Genomic DNA, 21,766 nt, shown 5'->3' on the forward strand with positions numbered 1-21,766 from the left:
CTACGTCCTCAGTCCTGTGAGGTGCAAAGTGACGGGAAATACACACACCCACTTCCCGCCCCTCACCCCTCCACCGGGGCACCCCCGCACGTCCAGCAGGGCACTCCTGGGCGGCGGCGAGGCCGGGACAGCCCCTGCCACCTGCGCCAAGCAGCGGGGCAGTCTAGGGGCGGGGAAGGGACAACCCTCCGGAGCCCCCTCCGCCCCATCAGGCCGCCGCGAAGAAGGCGCTGGTGGAAGGGCCCATTCGGGAGTAGGCAACGCCCGCTGCCCTCGCTGCTCCCGGGCTGGCAGAGGGGTTCTGGCTGCTACGGAGGTGCAGGAGGATTTTTGCCCGACGCCGCGGCTGCCTGGGGGCGGCCTTTGGTTTCCGCATCTGCCCCCGCGTCCCCGGCCCACTCCCGGGGTATCCTCGCAATCTCCCGGGATGGGCAGCCTGGTGAAGCCGCCCTCCTTGCTCCAGCCCCGTGGAGGCAGCAGGTCTCGGAGGCGAGACTGGAAGAGCAGGAAAACAACTGCAGCCTTTCCCTCCACGACGTCGTTTCTGAAGCCTGCCAGACCTCCTTCTTCCACCCGGCAGGGTCTCCGAGGGAGCCCTTCTCTGTCGCGGCTGTCTCTCCTCCGGCACAAGAGGGATTTCAAGACCTAACACTGCAGGGAGGCGGGAAGGAGCACACCAGGCCAGAATCTGGCTCTTCCGGAGAGCCCTGGTCACGCAGGGTCCCCATGCTCCTCGCAGCCAGGCCCTGGGGCTCCAGCGCTGTGTTCTGTGAGGGTATCTCTCCACTTTCTGCAGGCACCCACAAGGTTACGAGGACTGTCCCCCCGTGAAACCTCCCAGAAATATCCTGGTCTTTCAAAACACTGCCATGGTGGGAAACTAAATGAAATCAGTCTCTTCATGTGAAATTACAAGTCTGTTTCAGTGGCTGCATCACATTGCATTTTACGTAGACAGTAACTCGGCTTTCCACGGCCAGAGGCTGCTGTGAGCCCTTCCCTGCCTTCCTCATGCCCCACTCCACAGTATTTCGTCAGTTCTGGGTGTAATTCAGACACAGCCAACTGTATCACTGCTTTGTGTGTTTTTATTTACTTTACTGTTTTAATAATACATGAGAAAGCAACTTTAAACAGATTTCAAATTTTAAACAATTTATAGCAAAATTTTACATTGCAGCAAATTTTAATCTGGTGCACAGCCTTATAACTACTTGCAGATCAGGAAGCAATAGTTACCTGTCTCTGGGAAAAGAGCCAAATGTGTGTGAGGAACAGACAAAACCCAACCCCTGTGGCTGGTTGCTGCTATCAGTCGTCATGTTTAGGAAAGCTAAGCAAGGGAGCAGGATCAGGCCTTTATGCTGGCATCATGAAATTTGCCTTCTCTTGCTTTGCAGCTGTGAACATGCAATTATGAATCCTGAAAGGAAGCGCTGCAATTATCTGTGTGGTTTCTGTGAAAGAAGGTCTTTTGAATAAAGAATCGGGGGGAATTTGAACACCATGGCTATTGCTTTTATTTCCACTAAATTTCTAGTGGAACTGATTAAGATGATCATTACATTTTGGCAGCAATCAACCAGAGAGTGTAATTCTATTCCTTTCTTAGCACCCCAGAGATTAAGATTCCTAAAAATCTAATACAAATGAGAACAAAGCAAACACGATTTAAAAGTTCATCACTTAGTCACAAAGCTGAGGCAGAGGAGAGGGCTGAATATACTTCCCATAAATGGACATCTCCAACATAAAAATTATACACACTATATTGACCTTTAAAACTGGCTACTAGCTTTACAGCAAAGTCAATAATGAAATAAACTGCCATAACATGCTATCCAATCAATCATTTATGTTCATTTTTTTAGAGGGACACTTACCACAAATAAGTAATCCCAAAATTTAGGCATTGTAACTAAAATGATCAGAAATTCCCCTATGGTGCTCTTGCAATTTTTTCTTTTCATGTAAAACAATTTATTAGAAACAATAACTAAGGTTTTGTGAAGGTGCTTATGAGAATTTGAAAGCTTATCTAGGGAACTATAAAGTAAATGATTATTTTAATTGAATGAGACTGATTAAATGAAAAAAAGAAAAATGCACTGACAAAAGTAAACTACATTTAAGCTGCTTAATAATGTCTAATAATTTTAGGATGTAGCAATAGTACCCAAAAGAAAGCTGATTGTTATATTAGGGTTTTTTTAAGAGTATGATATGTGACTGACAGTGTCCCTTTGCAACGGTGTTGGGCTGTAAACCACAGTAATTCAAATTCACATGTACACACACACTGTAAACTTGAAACATTGAAGATTTAAAAAAAAAAAAAAGGAAGCACATGGTATAAAATGATACAAAAAAATATGCTAATAAAAGCCAAATGGCAGCAGGAACAGCAGCAGCAGCTAGAACTGCTGGATAAGGCGCCGGCGCTGTGAGGTCTTCCGCAGCAGTCGTCTGTAGTCATAGGGATTATCTTCAGCTTTACTCTCTTCCAGGGGTCTTTCTGCAATCCTCGACCTAGGGATTAAGCACAGAAGTGTTTTAGAAATTAAAGTCAAAACATTTACCTTGGCAAACCCTCCTAATTGACTGCTTAACCTCCAGCCTCGTGGGAGGAAAATAAAAGGAGAAAGAAAGAAATCAACTGTCTTTGATAGGCCTCTTCCTGTGCTGCATAGAGCAGGCACCTAGGAACAAACACATTATATGCTAAAAGCAGATGAACACTGAAGAACAACATGTTCTTCTACAGAGGGGACATAAGAAAAGGACATAAAAACATTGAGAACATGGGGATCCTTTGCAGTAGCATTTGCCTGATGTTTACTGAACCAGATTTTTGGTTGGCATAAATTTGTTTGCTCTGTTCTTAAACTGCCAGTGGAGCTCAGTGGAAGTGTCCATCTATTTTTATGGCTTTTTTTTTTTTTTTTTTCACATGGCAAGGTGCATTTTGGAAGTCCCCTCTGACAGGCTGGAATGGTGACCTGGCACCAGCTGTTACAATGGAACAAGATTAAAAATAACACTGAGTTATTTAAAAAGTGAAATAATTACAAAAATTTGTAGTATTCGACACTAAAGATACATCCTACCAGTCCTATACCAATGCCAAAGGTAAACTGCCAAATAAAACTTCACTTCTGTAGATTGAAATGGCTGTAGCTTTTAGATCCAGATGACCCCCATTCAAGAGATACTGAAGTATAGAAATGTTTATTAATTGCATTCATCTGCCCTTGAGACAACGATGTAAATTTAACAGTTACACAGGTTTTGTTTCATTAGGGCTAATTAGGATGCAATCAGAGCAGCACACAGTAAAAGGTAAATTCCTTTTAGTAAGCTCAGTAGCAAAACTCTCATTCACCTAAACTAGACCTCAGGGTGACAGATTTGGTGTAATTAACCACCTTAGAAATGCAACATGTTCCAAGGAATGTAAACTATACAGTAATTCCCTGATGTTATTTTTAATTCCATGCCTTCACAACACCTTCCTAAAATTAATTTAGATCCTACTTAAAAACAGGCCAGAAATAAAATATGTAAAGGGCACAAAACAAACATTCTACATTCTAAATGTTCTACAAACATTTTCTGTTATATAGATACTTTTTCAAATCAGTGATCATCCCATGCTTAGTGCTTCCCTTATACCTTTGACCTAGATAATTTTCCAAGTTTTTCTTCACTTTATGGAGACACAAGAATACAAAATTATATTAAGATATATAACTATGTGTTTGCATGTGTAATTTGTGTAGGTGCATTGGCAAGAGTGATAATATGAATTTCCTTCCACCCAGCAGTGGTCACTCTGTATGAAGTCTACATTGGAAGAGAGAGGTCGAGTGAACCTTCTATTTAAGGTTTTTCTCCTGACTGTCCACCTTGGTGAGGTGCACCACAGGCTATAGACACACATGCTGCTTACAGGAGAGCAGGAAAAGGGGGCAGTCAAGCTGAAGTCTTGTCTGCAGAAAATGTGCAGAATGTTTGGAGCATGACCACCCTATTTAAGCCTAACTGATCAGAAATAAATTTTTTAGGTTCTGCTGTGAATTTGATTTTAGATCAGAGATTTACAGCATAATGTCTGTCCATCTCATCTGGCCCTTGGGACACCAAAAACTAGCAGGTAGGCTGAACACCAATCACATCGGCATTTATTTCTCCTATATGAAGATGGGAAATTTTCAGCTGTACACTTTACAGTTGATTTGGCAAAATTCTATCACTGAAAGAATAGATTTATGTCTAATTTGAAAGTGTATCTTTTTTTCTTTTTATTAATCTTTTGAATATCTCATCACGGGTATACAACATTTATTTTTTCCTATTACTATTTTGTATGATTTACCGCTCAGTAGCTCTTAAAATTGAAGTCCTGCGCTCACTTGGGTGTCTCTTCCTTCTTGTGGTAGAACTGCTGTCCTTTGAGGTGGAGTCAGTAGATGAAATTTCTTGGTAGTAGATATCTAAATCTAGCACTTTGCTCAGACTGTCAGTAAATAAGAACACTAAGTTAGCAGTTTAACTTTTCAATTTTACGTTCAACATTCAAAAACAAGGTAACCAAATACAATAATCAGTTCTATTTATGTGTTGAGGATCTAAGGAAAAATATATATAGGCAGAAAAAATCAGTTTCTGAAGTGTGACTGCTGTACAATGCAGATACTGAATTTTGAAATGCTAAATACTTTTATATATTCATAAAGGAGACATATAGGACTGAAATTGTTTGGACTTGCCATTATACTCAGTGGAGAGGCATTTTTATGGTGTAATTAATCTGACCTATTTTAGATATCTCTTTGAGCAAGAGATGAATCATTTTCCTAAAGATTACTGTTTTTTCTCTAAGTACAAGAAGAGAGTCTAAAGCAACTAGTTGAGGTATAAATCATAATGCAGATGTCTCTTATTTTGTTAGGTAAATGCTATCCAGCGTGTTATATATACAGAAAAAAAATCAATCCTGACATCCAGTTTAGAATGGCTAGGGAAAAAAAAAATCCTAAAAGCACAGTCTGAAAAGAGAAGTCCAGAATTCAAGTCTGAGATTGGTAGAAACCAGAAATATTCACTGATTTCAATTGCTGTGTTCCACTGATATAGAGTCAGCACATGAAGGAAGATGCCGTCAAGGAAAGTGGTTAACTAGATTTAAGATGAGTGAAACCTAACTGAGGCAAAAGAGAGAAAACACTAGATTTTGGTGGTTTTTAATTTTTTTTTTTCTAAACTGGAGTCAATAGGTGTGAAATTTTTTCAGGATCCAAATGACATCAGAAAAGAAGATGAAAGAGACCAGACGTGGGGGACATGGACATAAGGTCAATCCCTTAAGCTGTAGCATGGTCAAGTGCAATTTAAACTGTGGTTGAATAAAGCTAGATGCCCTGAGCACATTTGATATGCATTTAATGTCATGTAACACCCTTGAAGATACATATTTTAGCTATGGAGTTTGTATTCTGCAACCTCAGCCGAGGACAGCGCAAGGAGCCTTTTCATCTTGCGCCTATGAGCAGGCTGCCATCCCATGCACGCTGTGGTGCCACAGCAGTGTCACTGAGGGGGCACCAGACAAGTTAAGTATAGAAACATAAATAAAATAAAGCTATGATGTATGCCAGGAGCTGTGAACCACGTCTACAGGACACATAAGGATCCAAGATACAGAAAGGCAGAATATAACTATCACTTCCTTTTTTTTTGCAGAGATCCATGGAAATAGGTTAGTTACGCTGTGAAGAAAACAGCTATGTTTGAAATTTCAAGGGCTACTCTTCTTTACCCGTTATTAATAATTCTTGGTTTAATTTTATTATTATTTCCAAACAGTCATATATTTTTAGGAGAGAATTTTAACAGTCTTTGTATTTTTGCTAACAAAAAAAACCTGGTTGCTCATTTGCTTTGACTGGAATTTTAAGCACCTTCAATTATTTTCTATGTCAGAACTATCTTTGATGTGGACCTTAACTTATTAGAATGCTCGTGTTGCCATGGTAAAGGGTCGTGTTTTACTAAAATTGAAGTACTGAATTCTATAATGGATTTTAGTCGTTGAAAATTGCGTATTTTAACTTTGTATACAATGTCCTTCCTGTGAATCACCAAATTACCGTTCTTTTTTCAATGCCTTATTCTCCTGGTTGAAGTACAGCTAAAAACTGTTCTAGAGTATTAAAAGGACATTAGTGAGATAATGAAAAAAATTACCTTTCTTTTCTTGGTTTCCGTTTTTCATCTTGTATTGATTTCTAAGAAAGTAAAAAGTAATTAAAAATACTAAAAGGAAAGCTTATGCAAAGATAAAATTCATCAGCATTAGGTAGGAGAGTGTTGTATATTTTTCATTAAAAGAAAATAATGCTGAGTAAGCATTCCAGAAAAATCTCTTTACAGAATATTTGAGACTAAGAATGGGATGAGCCTTGTTGCTCCCAAATTTCAGTTGCCATACTGTGAAAAAAAAAAAGCTAAGTTAATCATGATCAGAAGAGAAAAAGGAGATCTAAAACCTTCAAATAGCTATAGCTGTTTTAATGAAGTTGACAACACAATCTCACTGAGGCAAATTTACTGTGATGCCAAGAGAACTTCCATGAATAGAGGCAACATAGTGGGAGCAGGCATAATCCTGTTCTCCACAATGCCATTGTAGTCTCGTCACAGGTTTTAGTAGAATAAAATAGACAAAGGCCCCATTTAAAAAATAGTATACTAGGTGGAAAAGAACCCTGAGGACACAAGATATCTAGAAATGTAGAGGAGAGAAGATTTATAGGGAATGTGAATAATGTCTTATCTCTAGTAGATTTCTGTCCCTACACCCAAAACAACACTGTTGCAGCACCTAACACATCACACTTGAAAGGCAGTATTTTTAAGTGCAAGTGGCCTTAATTGTGTTTTTTGCAAATGAGTGAAAACTCATTAGAATTAGTGACCATAAAGTCACTGAGAATCGGAAATCCTGACGGACTGCAGTAGGCATGTTTCTCTTTTTCACACTCTCTTGAAAATACAATTAATTGAAAGTAATATTGATTAATACCTTGAAAAACTGCTGCTAAAAAATTGATTAAAAATTTCCTGGCATTACTGCAGTTTTTCTTTGCACTGATGTCATGGCTGTTTTCTGATATGAGCTGGCCTTGTAACAAATTAGCATTCAGAAAATACTATGTTCCTAGCTCTACAGTCTTGTCTTTCTAAACAGGCATTTACTTCAAAATTACTCTTTTCCTCAGAAATTTCCTAATACAGAATTCTTTGTCATGCCTTTCATTTAATTCCTTTATCTTACCAATCTTGCTTTTGCAAAACAATTTTATTCTTACATATGAATATTTTTAAGAATGTAATTTCTTTTCAAAATATCACTGTTGGAAAGCTGTGTTATTTCAAAGCCTCTAGAATAAAACATAACCATATTTGTGTTTTTTCGTATGCAAGACACAACTAAAGGCCCTGCTGACACCTTCTGTTGAAAGGAGAAGCAATTGCTACGGTTAGTTTATTAGCTGGGTTCTCACTGGCTGCTAAAATAGGTCACTAAGATACAGGCACCTGGAGCAAATCAGTTTAATTGCTTTTTTGTTGGAAATGCTTTCGGAGCTGTTTTTACATTTTCTCTCTTTCTGCTTACTTTCTTGCCTTTTTTGCTATATTTAAGGGCACTGAAGTCAAGAGTAGAATGCAGCACTTGGTATCTGAACTTGGACCAAAGGCTATATATAGACACCCTCAAATCCATTAGTCTCCTGAGCTGTTGGTGTTTGCCAGTTCCTTCATAATCACAATCTGACACATTTGTAAAGGAAGTAACAGTGTGCATACTAATACAGCTTATTTTAGTATTTGCTTTCTCTGCAAGATCAAGCACTAATTTAGATGCTCAAAATAGCTCTCCAAACGAACCTGTGACTCTCCTGTTTCTCTCCTGTGACTTACAAAGAAACTATGGAGACAGGGCACTTGATTTGGATATTGAAAATGCAAATACTGCTTAGGCATATAATGAAAGTATGTATGTTTAGGTACAAAAGTAGATATTGGTCTGACAGGGGTCCCCAGTCAGAGTAACTCTGAACTTCAATTTCAAGCCTCATTTGAAATGTGAAGCTCGTGGCCTGCCTCTTCTCAGCAGAACACAGCTTTATGCTGCATTAGAAAAGAATATAGGGAATTGGACAATTAGAAAGAGGGTTTAGGTGGGAAATATCTGGAAGTTTTAGCCCACAAAAGCTTCTTCAACTCACATGTATTAGAGTGTAGTAGGTGGAGTCTTCTGGATTATTTAATGTTTTGGGTTTCCGTGGCCTTCTTGGGGGTCTCTGCATTGGGCGAGAGTCTTCTACTTTGGCCATAACTGTAAAAAATCAGAAGATAGAAGTGCTTATTTCTTCACAGAATTGGGAGGCTTTTAAAAAAACAGGAGAAAATTTCAACAAAGAGAGAAAAAAAAAAATCCACATAGCCACTTCTACTGCTCACAATAACTCAAGAAAGCAAATGATTTGGGCATTTCCATGAGCGGAGAATGGGTTTATCCACTTGGGTCCTGACTGCCAACAGGAACACATGCCACATAACGAATGCCAGGCTGGAACAGCCCAGCAATCTACCTGGCACAGACCTCTCTTTCCGAAAGGAGTGGTGCTCCACATTCAGAAAAGGGCTCTGAAGGGTAATGGCTACTGGGAGGCCCCTGTCTTGTAGGAGGGACAGGTGGCAGGAATGATGTTTCTTTCAGACTCAATTCAATCTTTAAGGACATTAGGCCGCTGTTTCAGAGGTTGGTCCTCTATATTATCATGGTGTTGATTTTCCTTAAGGTCTCCTGCTGAGGCTTTTAATTTCAAGCCAAATCATCTACAATTGGGCAACACAGCATGACCATGTCCATCACATTCGGTGTAGTCTAGTTTAGTGTCCTCAAATTCTGGTTTCTATTTCTACAAAAACTTTCTGCAAACATGCAAAAAATGCTTTCACTCTAATGGAAACAAAATCAAGATTTTAACACAAAATGAAACTAGTGACTTCTGGCAGTCTCCCAATTCAGAGTTAGACACTGACTTATGGATTACATTGGATGGCACATAGGGAACTATAAAAATGTCTTGGGTGTTTGCTTGTTAAAAATCTAAGTTTTGACAGTGCTAGGATAAAGGGCTGCTAAGGGTTCATAGGCTATTTGTCACAGAGCCAATAGAGTGCAAAGTTCCTTGTGCCTATTCTTGGAGACCACAGAGCTGGGTCTGCAGGCTGAGGGACCAGAAATGTACAGCATGGTGAGCATGGTCACCTTCTGTTCCCTTCAGCTATAGGAGAAGTTGACAGGGGGTGACAGAAACTCCTTCATGATGAAGGAGAAGGTGGTTGCATGGCAGCAGAACAACGATAGAGATGGGTCATAGGGACACATATAGGGTGAGGAATGAAGTCACAGCACAAGGTTTAGGCACAATGAACCATGTGTCTAAGTTATATTGCATCATCCAGTGAGATTTTATCTTTACAGAAATACTCAGGACAATCCATGAGAAAAAAACATCTCCTTACTCATAAATGAATATAGTGTGAAGAAGGTAGAATGGAGATCTGGATCCCAATGAATTACTCAAGTGTGTTCTAGTGATATTATACTCTTTCACATGAAATGACTTTATAACCCCGATGTACTAACTAAATGTGATTGAGTCTTAGAGGAAAAATGTATTTTGATCCCTAATGACCATCAGAAACTCTTTTACATGATAAAAACTCTCCCATGTAGAGCAGACATATTTTTAATTAAGGAGATAGCACAATAATTTAAAATGAGAAACGATCAGTAATACATCAGTGTTGAGTCCTGCAAAATTAGCTGTTTAAGTTTTTTGTTATTTGTGATAAATAAAGGCTTGTAAAGGTCATGGATATACAGAGAAGCCAGAATGAATAATGTTAATTTAAATTGGAGTTGGATAACGATTGCATTTATTGTTTTAGTTTCTTATCTGAAATGCAGACCTTCTTGTGTAATAAATGAACAAGTATTTTTTTTAACATTTTGCACTAAGAGAACAATGGTGTTTTTCCAAGCCAGGTTACAGATATTTCATGTTAAACAGTGAATTTTAGATGCAATAAATCCATTTCAGTAAGCTGTATTAAATATAAACGACATTCCTTGATTTCAATAGGTATAGCAGACCTGACTGTGTTCTTATTGTGGGCTGTTGTTACCTTGCTGCATTTCGAATGGGCCACCTTGAATTATCTGACTTTCCATTTGTGAAAGAGTAGAGGCATATCTTCTCTATTTTATTTTTAAACACAACAGGAGTCTAAACTGGAAATACTATCTTAAAAGAAATCCTTTAAAATTCAGTGCAGTTGAACAGAAACACCACCCTGTCTGTAGGACATTTTCAAAAATTGTGTCAAAGATCATGACTACATGAAAATCTAAAAAAAAAGAAATGAAGCCAAACTGGGGGCTTTAGGAAAACTGCAATGAAAAGGCTCTCATAATACTTAAATATTTTTTTACTGTCCCCTAAGAATTCATCACTTTGTATGCTGTTATGTTATTTAATTCATCACTGTCAAACAGATAAAGCATTATTATATTCTAGATTACAATTATTCCAATTGAAATTACTTGTATACTTTTTGTGTATGTGCTCTGCAAAGAAGACTAGTTTTTACATTCAAAAAATACCATTTTGACAATGCTAAAAAAGGGTTTTCATCTTGGCTCTTGTGTTGTACATATATATGAGCTAGGCAAAAGAACTGAGGGGACAGAAATACCATGTTTGGGCAGGCAGCCTCGTAAGCTTGGACCTCCATCGTTCCTTTCTAAAATTAAATATAGAGCTGGAAATGCAATTCTGAGTTTTGCCTCCAAATTACACAGTAAGGTTTAGCTTTCTTTGTTTGACCAGCAAGTGAAGCTGTGATTTCCTTCTGCACTTAGATTTGTGTGATCATCACTACTGAAATTCAGCAGATGTATAGTTCCTTATATTGGATAATACAAAGTAAATTTTGCTTTTTTATTAATTGCTGAGATTATCAGAAATTATTTACTCAGTAGAATTGAAGATGAAAGGCAGATTAAATACCCAAGCCATATAAATGGGGAATTTGATGCCCTGGTTTTCCAGATAGCCTATACCTTCCTTCAATAGGCAATGAAGCAGAAATGAGGGGTGAAATAATTAATTTACGGACAGGGCAATTATGTTGTTTCTAGAGACAATTACAAAGAAAATATTTTTATTGAAGTCCAGTCTCTCCATAGCAAAATATCTTGAAGCCTATTTTCCTTAAGACTTCAAGTATCTCTAGTAAGATCTGGCTGTGTGCTTTATATGTAAAAGGAAAACTGATGCTTTCCCTCTAACAATCATTTAAATAGGTACTTTGATACAAAGACCATTCACACAGTAGCTGCTGAAGCGCTTTGAAAGTGTCAGGTTGGCACTATCATCCCTATCCTACTGGCAGGGTAAATCAGATGCACATGGAGGCTTGCTTAACTTTATATCCCAGTTAGTCATTAGCAGAGCTAAGGAGCTGGACTGAAGGACTGTGCTGATACTCCTGCCCCTGCAGCCAGCCCACCCCTTGCTGTTACAGTCCCTGAACAGGTGCTGTCAATGTTGTGATACGTGACCTAGAAGCAGTGCATAGGAGAAACTGGAAACAACAACATTTGATGCAACACAGACATTCCTTTTAAAGGTTTTTACCAAGAGGAAGACAGGCTGAACAACAGGTTGAAAGGAGGGGTTTTCCTCCTCGAACTGCCCAAGTGCATCTAGTCAGTATTTGGTTAGTCAGAAATAAAAAAGAAAAAAAAAAGAAAAAAAAAAAAAAAAAAAAAAAAAAAAAAAAAAAAAAAAAAAAAGAAAAAAAAAAAGAGGTTGTGCTCTCTTGACCTGGATTATTTGCTTTTGACTGCGAATGTCAGCCATGCCCTAACACATTCCCAGGAAGTTAAATCTCGCTCCTGCCCAAACCTGAAGCAGACTGTCAAAGCATACATTTAATCCAGTGATGATGGAAAGTTTAATAAAGTTAAAGTCATTCTCCATGAGAATGAATGAAATACAGAGTTAAGGGTCAGCAAAGGCATGTGAACAGTGTGGCTGCCAGATACCATTAAATAAGCTTTAGCAAGTCTAAGGAAAATTCCTTATTCCTATCAGTGTCTCAGCTAGCTCATGTAGCACTACCTCAAAGGTTCCTACCTAAGTTACACACACAGTCAATTCTACAAATATTACTACTTTCACACTCAGCCCTTGCTGAAAGCTCCAAATGTGTAAGCGTATCCTGAACAGCACCGCAAACTACAGGAACCGTGGAGAGCTGCATGTGCTTGAAACGTTCAAGGATGAGCAAGAAATGTTTGAATAAAGATGAGTCAGCATCAGCAGCCTTTTAGGTTGAACTCTCTGCACATTCTTACATACAATGATAAGCCTGGAAGACAGCAATCTCAAGGAATCAACATCCATGGATGCTAATGTAAATTAACTATGACTTACAACAGATTTTATACTGAAGACTGGAGAAATAGCATGGTTACAGCTGTGATAAGCATTTACGTGATGAAAGGTCTCTATTTATTAGGCCACCTGGAGAAACAGATAAACCCATCTTCAAGTCATTTAAGTGAAATGTTTCATGTTTGATTTAGAGCTGTTCCACATCTCATGGGGGCAGAAATATAAAGCCAGCCTCAGAATAATGCAGGAAATAAAACAAGAGTAAAAACAGTAATTGTATAGGATTTGTAGAGGGACTTGGAAGTAATCAGAACAAATGCAAATATAGTAACTGGAATTCCAGGACTTGATAATGAGAAGCTAACAGGTATTACTGCTTACAATATCTATGTGCATACCTTTTTACTGTTCTAATTGTACACAATACGAGGACATAATTACTCAAGGTTGGAATTTGCAGTGCTGTTAGTAATTTTTAAGTATTGTTTATTCATGGGATGTTTAACAGAGCCAGATTTGGAAATTATGGTTGTGGCTGCAAATTCATAGCGATCTAGAAAAAACAGAGGGCTTATTCTGTCACAACCTAGAAGTAGAAATTGCAAGAAACTGAGAACTTTCTGATTGCATACAGAAGTTGAAAGTGTTTGATCTCTCACACCTAATTTCCACAGCCCCACTGAGGGAAGTTTCAGTTTCTGGCTGACACTAATACAGAATCATAGAATCTTATACATTGGAAAAGACCTCCAAGATCATCCAGCGCAACCTTTGACTGATCACCTTGTCAACTAGAACATGGCACTACGCACCATGTCTGGTCATTTCTTGAACACCTCCAAGGATGGTGACTCCACCACTTCCTGGGCAGTCCATTCCTATGATTAACAACCCTTTCCATGAAGAAATTCCTCCTTATGCCAAACCCAAAACCTCCCATGGCACAGCTTAAGACTACTTCCCCCCATCCTGTTGCTGGTTACCTGGAAAAAGAAACTAGCTCCCACCTGGTACCACCTCCTTTCAGGTGGTTGTAGAGAGTGATAAGGTCACACCTGAGCCTCTTTTTCTTCCAGATTTAACAACCCCAGCTCCCTCAGCTGCTCCTCATAGGACTCTCTAGAGTCTTCATCAACTTCATTGCCCTTCTCTGGACTTGCTCCAGCATCTCTCATTTCTGAGAGCCTGGTGACCTGGGATTACTCCTTTTTAAGAGAAGATATTTAAGTAAAATGGCTGTACTCCAGTTCCATGACCTCCTAAATCTTATGTTCTGCCATGGATCTGACCTACTCCAAACACATACCATTTATGTCCTGGCTGTATAGTGCCCAAAGGGCCACTCCAATAGCTGAGAACAACCAGACGGTAGAAGTGCTTGATTATCCTGGTTTTCTCCAGTCCCAGTGCTCCTTGCCTGATCACTCACTTGCAAAGAAGAAAGTCTGGCCAGTGAATACTGCTCTGCTCACCCAGTGCTACACAGACTCCCTTTTCCTTGCAAATTCTGCCCATTAAACTCCCATAAATATTGCTTTGACAGCCTACAGCAGGAGGAATCATGGATGAAATCCCTGTCTCATTGCTTTGTCTAGCTGAGAAGGTCCTCAGCTGCACTGGAGTTCCTTATACCATGTAAACTTCACTCTAAATACAGAAAATTCTCAAGATTTTATACTTGAACTGTCATTTAATAATTAGAAAGATGAGCACTATTATTTATCTGGAGAAAAAAGAAAAAAAATTTGCTCTCGTAATGATTGAATTCCCCTCACTGCAGGCTTTGACCTCAAAAAACTTGACAGCAGCTACTTGTGCCTCTATTCTGACACCACAGTAACTCAAGGCTCACTAGCAGTCCAAAGGTGCAGTTCTGGGATGCAGCCACTACATTTAGCTGAAAGCATTTAAGCAAGTAAATATAACCTACTCAGAGATTCTAGCCACAGGGAATATTGTTTATTCTAGGAACCATGTGTGGCTTGCTTTATGCATTTTATAAATACAAATAAATTCACTTAAGAACAACTTAACCTTGTGGATTTAAGATTCATTTAACATTTTGCTCATATGCTCTTTGAACTGCAAGCTTTGCATTTTCATTAAAAAACCTCAGTTCAAACAGTTTCAAAAATCTGAACATTTTTCCCAGTACACCATCCAGCTGTCCCTCAGTTCTTTCCCTTCTGTGGGTAGCAATGTCATAAAATATTTTATCAGAGGAAGTGGTAAGTTCTCAAACTGTGCAATAGCCACCTACCCACAGACAAAGGCAGCCAAGCATTCCTATCCAGCACACAGCTATAAAATACAATTCACATGTTATGGCTGCAAAACAGCATATAAAACTAATGAAGCTGATGAACAAGTGTATATAAATGTAAATGACAAAGTAATTATGAACAGGTAAATACCACATGATTTAAAGAACACCTAAAGCTCAACAATCCCTGCATTCATAAAGGTAGGACAGCAAAAGTAGCCATAGAGAGAAAGCTGCAGTAAAAGCATATCCTTCTGTAAATGTGTGTGTGTAAATCCTACTGTAATACATAATGTAGGCAAGAAGATAGGAAGATTCCTCCCTGTTTAATAGGCAGTGGTTCACCACTTCTATCTGCTTCACTTTAGCCCGACTGCCTGCAGTACATTACCTCAGATATTTGGGTTTTTTTGTGGTTATTTTACTATATTGCATTCAGGAAGAAAGTAGGATCCAGAATGTTGGTAACTCGTGTGTTTTAGACAGTACAATCTAAATGAACTGAACACAGGCATATTGTTACTTAAATATTCCCTACATCTAGTTAGATCATGTTTATTATAATAAACATCTACTTAAGACAATGCAGGTTTGTGATAGAGCTCTCTAATGCTTGGGCTCCAACTGGCTGGAAGGTAGGCTGGGGAATTCCTGCAGTGTATTCTCTTGCTTTAGTATCTTGTGCATTGGTCATAGCTGGAAAGGAAAGAGTTTTCCTGTCATGTGAATTACATTCAGATGTAGGAAAAGAAAGTTCACATTCCACATTAAGAAGGGTTTTTCAGTGGAGTGGTTACCACACTTTACTACTGGAAAACTTCTGCATTGTGACACCACAGAGGTTTACATCAGCACACCATTTTCAGAGATAAAGGGAAGTAAAGTGGCTGACTGGTCACCCCTTTAGACAGGGTTGGAGACACAGGTGACAAACACTGGTGTACTTTTGTCTCCCATAGAGCTACTTGAATTATTTGCGGTGTGAAGCATAGACCATTGCATTTTGCACATGGCATGAACATATGGTTATATTTTTCACCTGGTTTGCTTGTGAAATTGATGAGATCTTTAACTGATAAAATAGGAATTTGTGTATTCCTTTTCCTTCTATCTACCTCTTTTCTCTAGCTTCTGCAGGAAAATATGTTAGCACCAAGACTTATTTTCCCAAGTATGCATTTTTAATTCCTCAGGTGTATCTTGTCAAAAGTCAGCAATATGTAATAGAGAACTCAGTACAAATCCATTAATGGCAATCACAAACATTGCTCTGCCCTTAATGAAAGGTCATGGCACTTAGTTTTCCATTTCCCATTTCTTTTCTTTTCCAGACTCTGGTCTTGGAAATAAGCTGAACTACACAGATTATATAGCAGCCGGTTTACACTTAGAGGTTTAGCATTTGTAAACACCAAGCCCCTATTTTAGCAGCTTTCCCATATGAGAGGACTCCAAAGTGGGATTGAAGTACTTTTAGGATCTTTTCAATGTATTCATGGGAACAGAAAGCAATTTCATCACACATGACAACTGAATTCACAATGGCATAATGAAAATAACACAATTATCTCTGGGCAGTAAGAGACAGTCCTGGTTCTTACTTGTTCCAGCTATGCAGAGGTGAGCAGATATCTTCCCCTGTGGGCAAGTGCAGCAGGCTAGCACAAGCCCTGCTGCAGAAATGGAGACCCACCCAGTTATCTGCCACATCTGCCCTCATCTTCCTCCACATCTGCGGCCCAAGACATGGGCTAAGGAAATTCCCTGTAGTGTCTATTCAAACTGAAGAGGCTTGAGCAGCTCAATCAGTTCTCTCAGTGGGGCACAGGTCTTAATGATCTGCATACTCAGAATTCCATGTCTTCCACCTTTATTCTCCCAGCATCCCTCCCCAGTACCACCTAAACTGCTCCAAGCGTGTTTGCATTTTGGGAATCTTCACTGCCCATGTTAACTGGAATATAAATAACTTTTGAGTGTATTTCCAAAGGTCATGTCCTCTTAAGTGTGTGAGTTAAATGGATGCTGAATATTAATAAAACTTTACTTGCAGTTTTAAGAACATACCCACCAACAAGAGTAGGAGTTACAGGTTTTGAATAACCTCAGTTGCATTTAAGGATAGCTAAAAATTTACTCAGCATATATGTAACAAACTTTGGTTAACTGTTTGACATATTACTTAAAAAACTGTTTTGTTTTCAAAGCATAGTCCCATATCCTACCAATAGCACACATAGTTGAGTGACATGAGTTAAAAAGAGCCAATACAGAATTTTTACCAAATAAAAGTATTTCTAGAGATTCTTTGTCTAGGTCTCACAAGGATTCATTCATCAAGCTTAAGCAGCACTGAAACAAAATGCCAAGAAAAATTGTAAATACATAAATTCTAACCAGACTTGGATATTTCTCAGGAAACTGTGTTCCAGATGTGTAATGATACAGGGCTTAATATACTGCCTGAGTTAAATGAGAAGCTGGAACTAACTCACTGCTAGCTCCCTGGGCTTTAAAAACACGACTAGGAGTTGCTTCTTCACAGTCCTTTTCACAAATGAAAATTCTGCTAACAGTAAGGTTAAACATTACCTGGCTGACAAACATGAGCAGACAGACGGCCATTAGCTTGCTTATCTTTGGACAGCATCACAGGTCTCAGCTGATGGGACAATATCATTTCATTCAGTTTTTGCTGCAGTGCTAAGTAGTCTTCGGATAATTTTGATATCTGAAAAATATACCACAGGCCTTTATATTACTGTAGAAACAATTATAAATGTTCCAAGGTAATCAAAGGTAAAAGAGTGGACTAGAGAATTAATTTAAAAGTTATTGCTCCACCTACTGCAGTGTAGGAAGATGTCTGAGGGTAAAATTAGAGGAGACTAAGAATTACAGGATAAAATGCAGCTGAAACTCCCCAGATGGAATGCAGTCGACATGCTCCACAAAGACTCCACATACCATAAGCACCTGCTATGGGGGATGGAACAGAGGGTTGAGTAGAGTGGACAAACTTGGCCTCCCTCCACAGAAGTCCCTGCAGGGAGGGGTGGGGGGACATGGTGGTACTTTGTAGTTTCCAAGACTGCATAGCACCTATCAGCCAAGGGAGATAGATGATGTCCTGCTGCTGAGCCAACAACTATGTGGAAATCCCTCTCCTCAGATGAACTTGGTTCATTAAAGCCTAGTAGTAACATCAAAGCACACCTCCATCCCCAAATTACCCACTTCTAAGGTGTGACCACCCCCCCATTGAGCATGGACCCTGTATTCTTTTGACTGCATCTTTCAAAGAGAAGGAAGAGAATTTTACGCCAATACGAAACAAAGGTATTTATGACTAAAGTCACTCAAGCTCCACCTAATCATAAAGAATTAATATAAAAGTCAGTTGAGAATAGGAAGAAAATGGGAAAGACTCCACTGAATCTGCTGGGATAAGTTGACAGGCTGTTCCTGCCTTCTCCCCCTATAGGGACACCTACTGGGTAAGACCTATACTCTATATTTGCTGAATATTGCTATTAGGTGTAGAGCTTGCTTTATAGCATAGTATATTGCTTTAAATACGTTTTTGCAGCCAGATACTGTCTCTGGCAATCTTTGAACCTTATTAACCTGTTACAATTTGTAATAATAAAGAGTGCTACTTCAGAAACTCTTAGAGTGAGCCCTTTACAGGGGCTAGCAGTTGCCAGCTGTGGATAGTATGTTCTAATAAAGTGAAAAGACCTGCTGAGGGTCTTCTAAAGAAAAGTAAACAAACAAACAAAAAAAAGACACATAGGAAACTCCACATCAGTCCTGCAGCTACTTCTTATTGGTTCACATCTGTGAGCAGATGGTGCCTTGCTGATGCAAGATTGCTTCTACAGCTATAGGCATACTTCTCTGCACATGTGTGAGTCCCGGACATCAACACAGCAACTTTTAGTTTCATTTCATAAGTTTACTGAATTAAGGACTTTGATGGGTAAACAAACATTTCAACAAACAAAGGTAAAGCTTTAACTTAAAAACTTTGACTTAAAAACATTTAACTTAAAAACATTATTTTTGCCAGTGCTCTTTGTATTTTCCTCCTTCCTGACAACAGTTTTCTCTTGCAGACCAAAGTATACATTTTTATAGAACACAAATGACAAAATCTCTGTCTTAGTTTAGAGAGTGAAACCTTGGTGCCACTGAAGTCAGTAAAATACCTTTGCCATTCTGTCATTGCCAGAGTATTTTGCTCAACATACCTTTCTTACAAGCTTCTTACCTGTCGTGAAAAGGCTGCCAAATCACAAGCCTCTTTCTCTGAGTCTCCCTTGAGTGTCTTAGAGTCTTCAGCATGTGTACTGGCGCTTTCCCTACCTTTTGTTTTTTGGGGGTTGTTATTTTGAATGCATACTGCTTCTGTTGGATACTTTATAGTTTTCTCTTGACTTTTGCAGGGTAGTTTCCCTTCTTTTCTGAGTTGTCCCCTCCTTCTGTAACCCCTGTAACTGCTCTGAATAACCACTGCTGCCTTCTCTTTGTCTTCTGAACCTTGTTTTTCTGCCTCAGCTTGCCTTCCTGAGCCTCTTCTTAGTGACTCTTTTCTCATAATTCCTTTACATCCTGTAGGCATCACTGCTTCATGCTTCAGGTTGTTTCTTTCCACATCCCTGTCGGTCCTGGGGTGGATCACAGCAGATTCTTGATTTTGCCATTTTGCACCGAGTGTGTCTTGATTATCTTGATCTCTCTGGGGACTAGGTTCAGCTGTGATTTTGAAAGAAGATTTGCTGGGTAACTCTTCCAAAGAGTCCTGTTCTTCACCCTCACTACTATGTCCTTCTGCAGGGTTCTGCTTCACAGAAGCTGCCTCTTCTTCAGTTGATGTTTTCTGTTGCTCCTGTACGTTCCCCGTGTCACTGTACTCAGAACACCTGCTGTCAGTGACTGCATCAGCTTTATCTTGACTCTCCTCAGTTGCTGCTTCTTCCAGTGCATCATTTTGAGCTGGCTGCAGTTGTGCTTCAAGGAATTCCACAGCAGATAATTCATCCTCTGCTATGATAGCTGCTTCTTCTTTCTTTTTAGGAAGGGCACTCTTCACTCCAATTGGACTTTCCTCATTATCTTGAAGTTCTTCATCATTTTCCTTCTTGCTAATGGATGCTGCATTTTCAATTTGGTGCTTTCTAAGTGATTCCCTGGATGGAACAGAGTTTTGGATAAAAATTATAGCTGAAGGAAATGAAGAATAGCGATAACTTTACAACTACTTTTGGTGGTCTTTGTGTACTAAATGGCAATTTGATACATTGCAACACAGGAAAGATTTAGTGCATATAGTTGGAATTAAAGATTGTTGTTGTTATTATTATCTGTTAAAGTGAAAAGGCACAATATATTATTATTGTTATTATCATCATCATCATTATTATCATAACTATCTCTTCAAGTGAAAAGGGACATCCCTGTTGAATTTCAGAGAAAATTGCGAGGGAGACAATCTAGGCTGTGTGAAGGCTGATAAAGAAGTAAAGAATTAATTTAAATGTTAAGAAAAACATAAGGCACTTTTTAGCATCTCAGGAATATATAAATACACACAGTCCTAAAGGTACTCATGAAAGAAAACTTTCTCAAGTCACACTAGGAATGCAAGAAGAGTAATCCTGGGCATAGGTCCAGGTCATATTGAGAAACATATTCCTTAAACTGTTACCATCAATAAAACTTTAGTGCCAGGTGAAATCTGTCACCCTGTTCCTTCCCACTGAAAGACTCTGAGCTCCTTCACAGCTGTTTCCACTGCTATGGACTAGTTTCCACCTATTTAAATTCTATCACTGAAAAAATGATGGAGATGAGCAAAGTGCTACTAGATCTATTTCAGAGACTGGGACATTGCAGAGATATTTAGAATGTGATTCACTTCACTTAATTTGCAGCTGTTTGATCTGAGCAAGACAACTGGGTTCGTTCTGTCATCACCTATGCTGATCTCAAACAGAGGCTTAGGATGAAGAGCAGTTCCTTGCAGACATCTATCTCACTCTTGTCTGACCACTTTTATGATGAGCTAGTTCCAAAAAGAGACTCATCTACAGTTTCCATTAATATTACCGGTAAGCACAATATTGTTGATCTTTCCCCTAAATATGCCTTTATTCCCTGGGCTTGAAAAGATGATAAAAATGGTTACTGACATGACAAACCTCTACATAAATGTACATTACCTCTGCCTACATATCTAGAATAACCCTAATTTGTTTCACTCGTAGCTTACAATGTTGTTATTCAGTAATGACTGGAAAGGGACACATTTGAGTGACATAAGAGAAAATAACACTACCTTCTGCTTTTGAAGATCTTCCTCTCCTTATATCCTCTGTAGTGAGACTGAATTATTATTGCTGATTTGTTTCTTGTCTCAGTTAGTTCTTTCCTCTTCTTCCTGAGTAAGTATCCTCTGGCAACTGATAAAATTGCAATGCAAAGCAACAAACAATGGGTGTCACACACATTTCAGAAAGTCAGATGATAACAGCATTAAACAAAAGCCAGTAAGGAAATACAGACCAGGGTGCCCATTATGATTATGTTTCATCTGAAATTATGATGTCCCACAAAACTTTATTGAGATTTTAAAAAGCTGTACCCATTCTACATGAGGATAAAAACAAGCTCTTTCCTCATATTTTATGGTGCTAAAGAAAATACAGGAAGATGCAGAATGAAGCAGAAGCATAGAGCTATGGAAGTGCCTCTAGAACACAGTACTCTGAGTTTCTTGTACCCGCTTTGCCTGATTCAGGCAATTGATTTGACTCTGTATTTTATTTCCCTAGAAAATGTCTGATTATCAGCCTATAGAGATTACCAGGCTGTCAGCTGGCACAGGCCTCGAATTAGATGAACATTCAATAGATCAGAGAAAAACTGAAAATTTTATAGCTCAGTAGTTACAGAAGACTTA

General features: G+C 39.0%; 1 protein-coding gene across 3 annotated transcripts in view; it reads right to left on the reverse strand.

Annotated features, from left to right (window-relative positions):
- Positions 1-1,862: 1,862 nt before the first annotated feature.
- Positions 1,863-21,766, reverse strand: part of MYO3A (myosin IIIA) — a 115,809-nt gene continuing 95,905 nt past the window's right edge. For 2 of the 3 annotated variants that reach the window (XM_027889720.1, XM_027889722.1), the window contains 7 exons: positions 21,143-21,266; positions 19,076-19,994; positions 17,395-17,533; positions 8,292-8,401; positions 6,247-6,287; positions 4,413-4,516; positions 1,863-2,529 (listed from right to left, as the gene is read on the reverse strand). In XM_027889720.1, coding sequence (XP_027745521.1) covers positions 2,324-2,529; positions 4,413-4,516; positions 6,247-6,287; positions 8,292-8,401; positions 17,395-17,533; positions 19,076-19,994; positions 21,143-21,266 — 1,643 coding nt within the window. In that variant the 3' untranslated portion in view covers positions 1,863-2,323. Of the gene's footprint in view, positions 2,530-4,375; positions 4,517-6,246; positions 6,288-8,291; positions 8,402-17,394; positions 17,534-19,075; positions 19,995-21,142; positions 21,267-21,766 lie in introns of all 3 variants that reach the window. The other variant, XM_027889721.1, reaches the window with a different exon arrangement.

The sequence above is a fragment of the Empidonax traillii genome, unplaced genomic scaffold (assembly GCF_003031625.1).
Source record: "Empidonax traillii isolate 1590-97213 ecotype Southwest subspecies unplaced genomic scaffold, ASM303162v1 scaffold271:size677799, whole genome shotgun sequence".
Taxonomy (NCBI): Eukaryota; Metazoa; Chordata; class Aves; order Passeriformes; family Tyrannidae; genus Empidonax; species Empidonax traillii.